At 42.2% G+C, this 12,495-nt stretch overlaps 1 protein-coding gene across 1 annotated transcript; it reads right to left on the bottom strand.

Moving 5' to 3' along the window:
- Positions 1-824: 824 nt before the first annotated feature.
- PSMA1 (proteasome 20S subunit alpha 1) lies at positions 825-11,903 on the bottom strand. Its single transcript, XM_075755093.1, has 10 exons — positions 11,749-11,903; positions 11,054-11,098; positions 8,043-8,144; positions 7,428-7,531; positions 6,495-6,583; positions 5,711-5,781; positions 4,624-4,753; positions 2,753-2,832; positions 1,519-1,623; positions 825-1,020 (listed from the first exon to the last, which is right to left on the bottom strand). The coding sequence occupies exons 1-10, from the start codon at positions 11,749-11,751 to the stop codon at positions 964-966; spliced, it is 786 nt and encodes a 261-aa protein (XP_075611208.1). The 5' UTR covers positions 11,752-11,903; the 3' UTR covers positions 825-963.
- Between the last annotated feature and the right edge of the window lie 592 nt (positions 11,904-12,495).

Here is a 12,495-nt window from a genome sequence, read left to right as displayed (position 1 = left end):
CTGGGCTTTTCCGCCAGACATCCCTAAAGACGTCTCTGCTGGTCCCAAACTTTGTGGTATTCATCCTGAACCCAAACGGGCGCTGGGTACCCGTCAGACCGTGCAGAGCAGGCTGAAGGCACCTGTTCATTCAGCAGCAATACAGACTCCACAGCTCAGGGGACCTGTAACGGGAACGTGACATGCTTCCCTCGTTACCTCAAGTTGGGCCATTAGTGAGCTAAAAGCCCTTCCGTACCCCATGGCAGGCCGACGGCTCTAAAGAAATGAAGCGATTCACTTCGGTTCCACGCGAGCTGGGGTTTACTACAGTGAGAACTTGAAAAAACCCAAACACAAGCTGGTTGGCAGCTTCACGCTTATTCAGCGTACGGCTTTTCCGGTAAACACTCATAACGAGAAATGTCTTTTCAAGTTGAGTTTGAGACAATGACAAGACAACGTGAGGAAACATGCTGCATCCTATTTGTTCCACAACTATTTTGTAGTTTTGTAGGTGTTTTCAAGTCCTCTCAGTTCAACAGTTTTCAGGAGCACCACATTGATAAGTAAATGCTTGCTCTGACAAATGGTCAAACCCACGATGGCACCTTGATTTTACAGAAGTATTTGAATCGTTGGTCTCATTTAAAAAAAAAAAAACAAACCCACAGCAGATTCCAAGAAAGTTATTTATTTCTACTTGTCCTTACAAGTTAAAGACAGTATGCTTTTCATTAAAAAACAGTATCATGTACTATTTAGAAAATGATTACACCTTTCCTGTCAAAGAAAATACACCCAATTATCATGTCCTGTCTACCTTTTAAGGATAGGTGGGTTGGTTTCTTTTTTTTTTTTTGGAGTAATCCTCAGAATGTGTTGGCAGAAAACACATATAAGGTGAGGATAAAGTTACCGGCAAATGCATAAACGTTCCTGTATAATCAGACATACATTAACACAGAGGACCTCATCCACCAACTAGTGCTCCATTGGCTCCTCTGCCTTTTCTGCAGGTTCATCAGCAGGCGGAGCAGGCTTAAAGAGAAGAAAAATACATATTATAGGAGGGCAGAAAACAACAAATCAGCTTCATCCTGGATTGAGCATCACCAGTGGTAAATACTTCTCACGTCAGCAAATAGCTTACAAAGTGGCATTATCCAAATTAAGCCTGGAGCAGGACAAAGTTGGTAACGAGGAGACTACGGATCTGTCTTGCAACAAGCATGAGAAACCTCTGAGGCCACTTCTGTTGCGCAACAGTGAAAACCAGTACTTGATCACAGATGAGGAAAGAAGATGACATTGGAAAGGCCTAGTCACCAGTTCAGCATAAATTGATTTAATAAGCATCTTAGTCTCCAGCTAAGATGATATGGTTTTCATGCAATAACTTCAAATTTTAAAATGACATTCCTTAAAACTCTACTAGAAAAGTGAGAGTTAAATGCTGTAAACATAAATGTGATAGGTCACATATGACAAAATGCTGACTTTCAACAAAGCCTATTTATTTATATCTAAACCACAAACCTTTCTCTGTGGTCTCTCCTCGAGACCTTCTAGGAATGGGGCTACGTCATCATCATCATAGATAGTAAACTCCATGTCTTTGCCAACAATTCCAATGGAAACATTCTGTTAAACAAAGTTTTGAAAAAAGTGAGAAGCAGTTTTCTGCAAATAACTCTGTGGCTTCACGCTTTTTGAAAGAGATGAAAGTTTCCTCCTGCAATAAAGAGACTCATTGTGCTGTTTGCATCTACTTAAGGAAAAAAAAAAAAGGAAATTTTGAGACTCCCTCTTTGGTAGATTGCATGATGGAAGGGGAAAGGGGAAAGGGGAAAGGGGAAAGGGGAAAGGGGAAAGGGGAAAGGGGAAAGGGGAAAGGGGAAAGGGGAAAGGGGAAAGGGGAAAGGGGAAAGGGGAAAGGGGAAAGGGGAAAGGGGAAAGGGGAAAGGGGAAAGGGGAAAGGGGAAAGGGGAAAGGGGAAAGGGGAAAGGGGAAAGGGGAAAGGGGAAAGGGGAAAGGGGAAAGGGGAAAGGGGAAAGGGGAAAGGGGAAAGGGGAGATTCACTCCCTGGAAAAGCTATCATGTTTCAAAATCTTCTAAGTAAAACCACTATTCAAGGGCTGCAATTTCTTTCAATTTTTTGTTTTCTTTTTAATAACAAATATCCAATTTTTCCAAACCACTTATTTTAATCTTATTTTGCATTGTCATTATTTTAAGAGTTCTAAAAAACAAGGTGGGCTAAGAATAAAAAAAATAAAAAAAACATGGAAAAGGGCAGATCAGCCACAAGTGGAACACCAACTAATGGAGGTCTTTAGAATTTTTCTTGTTCAATAGTTCCTCAATTCACTGTCAGAAGTTTCTGCAACTTTATGATGCTGGATCTATCAAGGATGGATGCGCATTACCTTCCCTCACCTCCCAGGTGAATTGCCGACTGTGCTTACAATGCAAAGCTGTGATTCTAGTTGCATGTAATGTATCTTAAACACTGATTAAAGTTTAAAATAGAATGAAACAACCAGGGAAACAATGTCTTATTTAGAGAAAGTTACCATTTTTGTTAAGAAAATTCAATCTGAGATAACTGAGGAAACTGTAGATAAACTGCTGACATGAAATGGAGGTGATGGTATCCACCAGTATTTAGCTTCCAAATTTCAGTGCCAGCCATACTTTATACAAATTTTGTCACAGTACTTTCTAGTAACAGTGGCAGTAAAATTGCATGTTAAGAAAACCTAGTATTTACCTTGGTGGTCAGATCCTGTTCAGCAGGAAGAGTTTCTCTCAGGGCACGGAGTCCATGTTTAACTAGCTCATTTAGATTACCTTAAAATGAAATCAGGAAGACATTTACAGACTATATGTTATTACCTCTAGACACTCATTTCCCCTTCTTCCCATTCCTAGTTGACAACTAGAAAATCAGCTTGGCTAACTTGACTTCCAGAGCTCCTCTCCTTTCTGGTACTGTGTTTTGGGTTTGTGTGGCAAGGTTTTGGTAGCTGGGTGGGCTACAGGGGTGGCTTCCAAGAGAAGCTGCTAGGAGCTTCCCCTTTGCCCCATAGAGCCAATGTCAGCCAGCTCCAAGATTGACCTGCCGCTGGCCAAGGCCAAAACCATCAGCAACAGTGGTAGTGCCTCTCTGATAACACAGTTAAGAAGGAAAAAAACAACCTAGTGTCAGCTTCTGCAGCCAGAGAGAAGAGTGAGAAGACGTGAGAAACTCTGCAGACACCAAGATCAGTGCAGAAGGAGGGGGAGGAGGTGCTCCAGGCGCCGGAGCAGAGATTCTCCTGCAGCCCGTGGTAAGGCAGGCTGTCCCCCTGCAGCCCATGGAGGTTGATGGAGAGCAGAGATTTCATATTCAGCCCATGGAGGACCCCACACCAGCACAGGTAGAGACATCTGAAGGAGGCTGTAACCCTGTGGGAAGCCCACGCTGGAGCAAGCTCACGGCAGGACCCGTGGCCCCGTGGAGAGAGGAGCCCACGCCAGAGCAGGTTTGCTGGCAGGACTTGTGACCCGTGGGGGACCCACACTGGAGCAGTTTGCTCCTGAAGGTCTGCACCCCATGGGAGAGACCCATGATGGAGCAGTTCATGAAGAACTGCAGCCTGTGGGAAGGACTCACATTGGAGAAGTTTGTGGAGGACTGCCTCCCGTGGGAGGGACCCCATGCTGGAGCAGGGGAAGAGTGTGAGTCCTCCTCATCCTGAGGAGGAAGGAGCAGCAGAGACAACGTGTGATGGACTGACCACAACCCCCATTCCCCGTCCCCCTGTGCCGCTGTGGGGGAGGAGATAGAGAAGCCGGGAGTAAAGTTAAGCCCGGGAAGAAGGGGGGTGGGCAGAGGTGGTTTAGGATTTGGTTTTATTTCTCCTTACTCTACTCTGTTTTGCTTGATAATAAATTAGATTAATTTTTTTCTAAGTTGAGTCTGTTTTGCCCATGAGAGTAATTAGTGAGTGATCTCTCCCTGTCCTTATCTCGACCCACGAGCCTTTTGTTGTATTTTCTCTTCCCTGTCCAGCTGAGGAGGGGAGTAATAGAGTGGCTTGGTGGGCACCTGGCCTCCAGTCAGGGTCAACCCACCACATACTGATCACAGAGCTGGTTACAAACATGTATCTTGAGAACACAGCCCTTCCCTACATTTGAAGTTGAATGCATCTAGTTTTGGCACCTGCCTTGCCTCCAGTGCAGTGATAATCAAGCTTCCCCCCCCCGCCCCCCAAGAAGCTATTCAGTAGCCTCCTCATCACCATTTCATCTAAAAATAAATTCACCATTTTAAATTCACCTAATATCCCTGCTCTGATATGGAAAGAATTCTACTTTCCCTGGGTTAAACAGGGCAGAGGCCTTTCACTTTTTTTCTCTGCTTTACTGAGCACAGCTGCTCTTTTCATTAGATGTAGTAAGTATCCCTGATGTTAGACATGAAGATTTGTAACATTTTCTCTACAATTTTGTCTTCATGAAGATTCACACTTAGGCCAAACTTGGCTCCAAAAATTTATCTTCCTATATTACTAAATGCAAAAGAATGGAGCAGTAGCAGAAAATAAACTGCATAACAGATGAATACCATTAGATAGACAGGGTTTCATTACTCACACTCAATAAATTCAGTCATGTGTCTCTCCAAATAAGTTCGCGCTGACTGTGAACGAGCACCAATGGACATTGCTTTGCAGTCAAAATAGTTTGCAGAGGGACAAGTCTGGAAGATGTGAGGACCCATATCCTACAAAGAGAGGAAAAAACCCCCACAGAACATAAACCAAATGGATGAATTCATACCAAGTCTGCTGCTGGAACACATGGTATTTTCTAAAACAGCTTTGCTTCATGGTACATTGCATCACATATATGTAGGCACATATATATGTATTTTATATTGCTTATCATATCGCTGTGCTTATACAATTCCTTCAAAGCTACTGTAAAAAACCCCCAGTAATCCATCAAAAAAATTTAAATCTTTCTTTACACTTTATTCGTTAAAATGCAGCTTTTATGTGGGCAGGTTAGCTTGCACCAAAAACGTTTCCTTCTCTGTTCCATAAACTGTATTGTGCTTATGTACGCTTCCTACTTCATGGCTTGCAGCAGACATTTTACATGCATTCTGCCTTGTCTGCACAGAAGTAAAAACCTGCTGTAGACTTCACCATGCCATGCAAGATTTCAGGAAAGATGACAGTTTCCTTCAGCCTTCCTCATGTCAAAATCTTCAGGGCAGAGATTCTATGCATGCTGCTGTAAGCAAACCACTGTTGCTAAACAAGTAAGAGACGCTGGTGATGATTTCCACATCCATTTTTTATAAAAGGTATTTAAAATAATAGTTTGTAAAGCTCCATAATCAATAGTAAAATAATTACTGTCATCATAGGATCAACTTTTTGATCCCTTAAAACACAAACAAATCTAATTTTTGCAGTATCTCATTTTGCACCTTAAAAGCAGTTAGCTTTTCATTTTTGCAAATGTACACCTCATAAGCGTAGGTAGGATGAGCTATTACTTAATATTTTTAAAGGTATGTTTTAGGGTAAGATACAGGAAATTATTTCCTTATTCAGAGAATTTTGATGAGTCTGCCTTTTCCTTCTATCTTCTCCTCTTAACATCCACTTGTACAAAATTGCATTAAGCACATTTTCTTTTAGATCAATAGTAACTAGCGCAGCTGACTTACATCATAACCTGCAATGAGCAGTCCTACGCCATACGGTCTTCTGCCATAACGCTGTGTTGGTATCTGGGTTTCTTAAGTAAGCTAAGGAAACAATCTCAAAAGAACACATTAATTACCCAAAACATTTTCCTAAGCCAAGCAGTGATGCACCAAAATCGTTACATAGTCTTTGCAAACCTTTTTGCAGCAGTGAAGACTATGTTCAAAAGAAATAGATCTCATAACTTATTTGGAGTATCAACTTTTTCACCAAAAGTAAATTTAGCGATTAGCTTTCCCAAAATAGGTGAGTGGTGCATTCAACCAGGTAATACAAACAGTTCACCCAATGCTTCACAGCCTTATTTCATTTCTTATCTTTTTGAACTTTTTCTAGGCACCTGATAACAGAATACAAGGCGTCCAATGTGTCTCATGCAGAGACAGAACTTGCCACAATAAAAAAAATCTGAGCCAGCAGCTGCAATCCAGTAAACGATCCTATTTCAAACAGTGCAGTCATCTTTCCTCCCCCGCCTCCAAAAGCACGGGGCTGTGCAACAGAAAAAACGCGCTGTGTTAAATGTTGCACAGCACTTTATTGCTTCTCTACTGGTTCAGTGCATATTATGGGACATTCTCTGAAAGATACACAAGCAATGTGAAGAAAAAATTACTTTGAATTAACTTTTTCAATTTAGTAAGACTTTTAAGCTGTGATATATGAAAATCATTTTATGAACAAGTATGAACAGGTAAAAAGCTACAGAAGTGTTACAAGTGAAAAAAAAAAAAAAAAGGATACTGCTTCCAATTAGTGACACTAGGCGAGAAACTGGCAGAGGTCTATCAAACACAAACCTAGAATCCAGACACTCCTGACGCATGAAATTGCTAGGAGGAAAAAAGAAAAAAAAAAAAAAAAGAAAAAAATATATCAAACCAATGCATAGATGAAAGTCACAATGAATTTTTGTCTCAATGCTTGTTTGCTAAGGTAAGCATATTTTTGTTTCAGCTCTGCTCGTTGACAAAAAGGGTCAAAGCTATTAAGTAATTTCATTTCATCATGACCTATAATTGTTATTTAGAAAGTTGACCACAAGTTTGAAAGAGTATTATAATATTTCAGCCATACAAATGCAAAGAAGGTGTAAGTTCACACAGGCAACAGACAAATAATCTGTAAAAAAGCCACAGTTAAATGGTAACATTTCTTTGTAACATTACAGTAATTAAACTTTATTTAGAAATTCTTCCTAGGCCTTCTTTGTCCTTTCCTATCAAACTGAGAAACACTCCTCCTTCCATGTACATTTACCTCATCTGAAGAAATATGTGGCCAGCAGGTAGAAAGCAAGCCCCTCTGAAGTCGACACATACAGCAGGGCATGTTTTTAATAACTGTCTTAAATGTGTGTACACAGAAGCAGCTGCTAGAGGGAAGTGAGTGATGCGCTTTCTCAGACTGCTTGGAAACACCATCACACTGAGGAAATCAGACAGGACTGTCTTAGTAGTAACAAAACCAAAGAGCAAAATTTTGGGCCAAACAAATGAGATTTCTGCCAACTAGTTAAAAATCGGCCATAATTTTGTGCTGAGGTCTTTGGCACAGTACAACAGAGCAGTAACTCAAGACTAATCCTTAGCTGACCATTAAATTTCATTCGCAATAGTCTACAAATGAACTTTCACTCGTTGCAGAACTGTGTGTGTCAACAACTAAGATACTCACCACAACAGTCTTGCATCAGCAGTAAGTCCAGCAATTGAGATACCAATATGGTTGTCAACATACAGGATTTTTTTCTGATGAGCTGCCAACTCAGACTGTGCTCTCTAAACATAAAAGGAGAATGCTGTGTGGCAGACTGAACAGTTTGCCAAGCACTGTGGAGAAATCTGCTAACATTTATAGCAAGAACTGAATATGATCATGAAACAATAATAAAAAGAAAAATTTATAAACTTGCAACAGAAGACAAGAAAAAACTAATTCCACTTCAGTAGGAGACTGTCAGAATGGAAGAAAGAAGAGACACTCAGGCTTTGGGAAAAGAAATAAATAGTTTTATTACTTAATAACTAATAAAAAAAAAAAGAAAAGAAAGAGAAGAACACTTCTGTTAAAGTGAAAAAAAAGTATTTCACTTATTTTCTTCAACAGATTTTGTGAAAATCTGCTTTGTAAACGTACTGAAAATATTTGTGGTTCTATACTGGTACTCAAGCAAAAGGAAACGGGGATTGCATTTACATTACACATAAAAGTTCAGAGTGTACAAAACTAATTTGCCAAACAAGCTTTTCTACTAACATTATTGCCCTGGGAACAGAGTTTTGGAGTTACCTTGAGAGCAACCAGAACAGCATGCGTTTTCGACTTCAGCCCCACAGTAGCTGAGCCTTGTTTCACAGCTTCCATGGCATATTCGATTTGATGAATCCGGCCCTACAGAATAAAACCAAAGGTAATCACTCTAAAGTTAATCCTCTACCAATTTTCAATGTTTTTTTATTTTGAGACCTTTCAATTCCCCCACCCCAACACATACACTTACTGCATGACAGTTTAAACCTACAACCAATACACTTCCTCAATTATCTTCTGCAAATGCCTCGCCATTAACCCACAAAAATCTGGCCATCTCTGAGCCACTCACTACTGCACACAAAGAAACAGGAAAACTAAAAAGAAAAGGGGGGTAACCTCGACATTATAAGAATCACAAGACTTTTGTCACTGTCTTCAGAGGAATCAGTATTTGACCCAATGTGATTCAAAGACAGAACTTCCAGCTGAAGTTGGATGCTTAACTTTTTGTCGAGTTTCCTGAAGAAATGAGTCTTATGCAATTGTTGTGTCTCACCATCCATTCCCTAATAACTTCTGAACAAGTTATTAGTCAACTGCAGTAAAGTCTGAAAGAGGAGTAGAGGTCTCAAAGACAATTAAGTCCCCACAAGTTCTGCAAAGGCAGCCAGGAGCTTTGCAGGAAAATAAGACGACATCATTTTAATGCAACTACCGAGGGCAAAGTAGCTAATTTTCTGTACTCTAGTTGGCCACCCTATGTCAAATACTCAGCATGTTCACTGCTACCATGCAAGTACTGGAATTACTAACTGCAACACAGAGACACATCCTCCCAGTTGTGATGGCATGGAATGTAGTAGCTGTTATAATGAAGTGTACTGGGGATAATCTACAGGAAATCACCTTCTATTAGGTTGTTGGGTTTGGGGTGGGGTTTTTTTTGGTAAAAGGTTTTTGATTTGATTTATCTAGTGCACCAGATGCTTAAAATAGCCTAATGTTCCATTTCATCCACTAAGTTACAAATGGATTTTCAATAACGTAGGATATTTCCTGCCCAAGAGCAGTATGGAGTCAGTGACCTGTCCATCACGTATTTATCAATATGAACAACTTGCAAGGCTGTAAAAGTGTGATACTCCTTTTAGCCTTTAATCTCGTATTTCCTTTTCTTTACAGTGATATTTGAAAACATCCCCCAATAAAATATGATTATTCTTTCCTCCTGTATTAACAATGCCAAGAATTATTATGGTACCATACCACTGTCTCACATACAGGAACATATGGAGCAGTAACTGCAGAACAGTAGCAATTTTAAAGGTCTCTTATAAAAAATAATAAAAAAAAGACATCATCATGATTCGTATTTTCCAAGGCAACTTATGAAAAAAAATAGAAATTAGAGTTGTTAATAACTTCACGATAGCTACTAAGTCTCAAAAGAATGTTACAGTTTTAAAAGTATTTTTTGAAGTAACAGATTATAAACTTTAAAATCAAAGTTCCTGATACGGAATCTGCCAGAAAACACATTAAGTAGTATGAAAACAGTTCAAAGCCATCTACAGCTATCATGGTATTGACTAAAGAACATTCAAATATTCAAGTTGTCTTCACATAGGATGAAAAGCAGAAAACATGCTGTTATAACCTATGTTGAAAACATATCTTTTAGACAACAGTATGACGTGATGAAGATTTTCAGTAGGAATATAAACCCACAAACTAATGATATATCAACTTTAAACTAATACAATTTGCTAACTGCATTTAAAATAAATGTTTCGTTTCCCTAAATCTAGAAATGAGTCAATTTGCAAGACTCTGATTTTCCATAAGTATCCTACCTTAAAATATCCATACCAAGAGAAGAGGCAACATTAACCGCCTGAACTGACACTTGCTTTTAAAATTCTAGAATATTTATTTTGAAGGCAACACAACCTGTGTAAGTTTTACAACACACAATGTATGTTTTTAATAACAACACACAATGCGAAACTGATTCAGAGGTAATAAAATTTCAAATTCAAGTGCAAATCTCAATATAATCTTAAGTACAGCGATAGCATGAAGCCTTCCAAACATTCCACAACACGGGAAACTAGGGACACACGCTGCACAGACTTCATAACGGAAGCACAACATAAACCACATTACAAAATTATTTTGTATTTAACCACTTATATGTTCTCGCTCTCAATGTTGTAACTATAAGCTTTATACCTGGAATTTATTCAACAGGGATGTTTGTGACCATTTCAATTCAGAAAATTAGGATCTGTGAATTCATACTACAAAAATCAGTATCTCAGATTCCACACTTCATATTAACATATGGGTACAGTCATTCAAATAGCAGCTTACAAGACAGCAAAAACTGTGTGCACAGAAAGAGAAACAGGTGCTGTTATGCCATACTTGAAGAAGTCAGCATATTTTCACTTAAGCACTAAATACTAATTTATAACAAACTGATTTTGGTCTGAACAATTTGAATGCAGTAAAGCTCTTCATAAAAAAAAAAGAAAGATCTTCCCAATTGCAAACTAAATAGTTCCTTTTCAGTATTAGCTAGTGAATAAAAAAAAAAAGAATGACCTAGCAGTAGCCTAATATTGGGGCAATTTAAGCTCAGTTTCATGCTTTTTCATACCTTACCAACTTTTTACTATAGGTCTGTAAATCAATCATAGAATGGTTTGGGTTGGAAGGGCCCTTTAAAGATCATCTAGTCCAATCTCCAACAATGATAGCATCTATTTTGCACCTCACAGGTACATTCAGAAAGCAACTGCCTTAAATACTTTGAGGTAGGAGGGCCCACCTAAGCATCATTCAGGTTCACAGATCAGAAGCTTGGAGATGTGCTAAGGGCTTTCTAGAAACCTCCAGCCATAAAAACAAGAAAGGAGCAGACTGCAGTAAGCTTTAGGCACCTGAATACAACCCATGCTATTGTGGTACCGCTGCTGCCAGACTGAAGGAAAACCAAAAAAAACCAAGTAAAAAGCCAGATAGCAAGCTGATAAAGATTTTACCTGTGGGCTCCAAACGGTGACATCATTGTCATACTGGTTGCGAAACTAGAACGAACGAAATAAAATCCATTAGTGTAACTCGTAAGCTGACTGAAAGAGAACTGCCCGAGCGAAGCTCTGGTCGCTTCCATCACGGCCAGGGATTTGCTCCAGGCCTGAGACACGGGGCTGCGCTCCGGCCACACTTCTGCTCCCTCGGGTAAGAGCGCGCACACGCCCCGAAGCACAGAGCAGCCAGCCCCCGCCTCGGCCCCACACACGGAGGGGAGCATCAGGTGCAGGGGGGTGCCGAGCCCCGCCGGGGCGAAGGATGCTGCTCCAGCGGCTCAGCCCGTTTCGGGGGCAGCCAGGACCCACCTCTGCAGCGTCACGCCGGGCCGGGCCGGGCCGAAGGGGTCGCGCCCCCCCCCGCCGCCGCCGCGCCCCCCTCTCTCCCCGGGCCCCGCCTGCCCCGCCAAGGGGAGCGCGGCCGCCCCCTGCCCCGGGAAGCTCCGGGCGCCGGCAGCGAGGCCCAGGCCCAGGCCCAGGCCCAGGCCCCGGCCCGCAGCGAACCCGGCCCTGCATGGCCCGGGAACTGCTTACTCACGGCCCCGCTCACCTCCTTCTCGCCCACCCCTTCCCCTCCCGCTCGCTCCGCAGCCCGGGCAGGGGGCGCGGGGGTGCCCTGCCCCAGCCCTGCCCCGGCCGCCCCTCACCATCCTCCTTCCCCCGACAGCGGCGCGGGCTCCGGGGCAGCGAGGGGACACCGCTCCGGCAGCGATCGCTCTGGACTGGAAACGACCAGGCAGCGCTAGTCGCACCTCGAGTCATCGATGCAGCGCATAGTGGCTCGCCCCGCCCCTGAAGCGAGCGATGCAGCGCGGGCCCCGCCCAGGCGGCGCATGCGCGATGCCTCAGGGGCCGCTGGCGGAGCGGCCGGTCGTGACCGCAGGCTGCCGCGCCCTCCCTGCAGCGCCGGCCTTCCCGGGCCTCGCAGCCGCCGGGCCGGGTTTCCCTGGCACCCTGAGGCGCTGCGGACGCTCCGCTATTCATGGCCCGTTTTCTGACGCCGTGACCTCTCAGTTTACAAACTCCTGGGAGCTTCACTGTGCTAAAGGTCCTGAACGGCTTCCTTCCGCCCGCGTCGCCTGCCTTATTACCCTTCAGTAGTTCTCTTAGTCAGAATCTGAAGATTCCCGTGTGCAATACAGAAATTTCATTACTCGAGGAAAACTTGCACTGTGGAATTTTCAATTATTTTTCTTACGAAAACTCAACGTTAGCCATTCTACTGGTTTTGGAAAAAGCTGTAGCATTTTTAAAGCCACTGAAGCTAAAAGCACTGACGTAAAATAGGGTTCATGTGCTATTAATTGCCTTTTCTTTGAGAAAACTCGCTGCTCTTCATATTCACAGGACACGAAGACAGAATGGGAACCAACACAGTTGTTACATTGTATGTA

The sequence above is a fragment of the Balearica regulorum genome, chromosome 5 (assembly GCF_011004875.1).
Source record: "Balearica regulorum gibbericeps isolate bBalReg1 chromosome 5, bBalReg1.pri, whole genome shotgun sequence".
Classification (NCBI taxonomy): domain Eukaryota; kingdom Metazoa; phylum Chordata; class Aves; order Gruiformes; family Gruidae; genus Balearica; species Balearica regulorum.
Note: the sequence above shows the minus strand (reverse complement) of the source record. Positions and strands in the feature narration are given on the sequence as shown.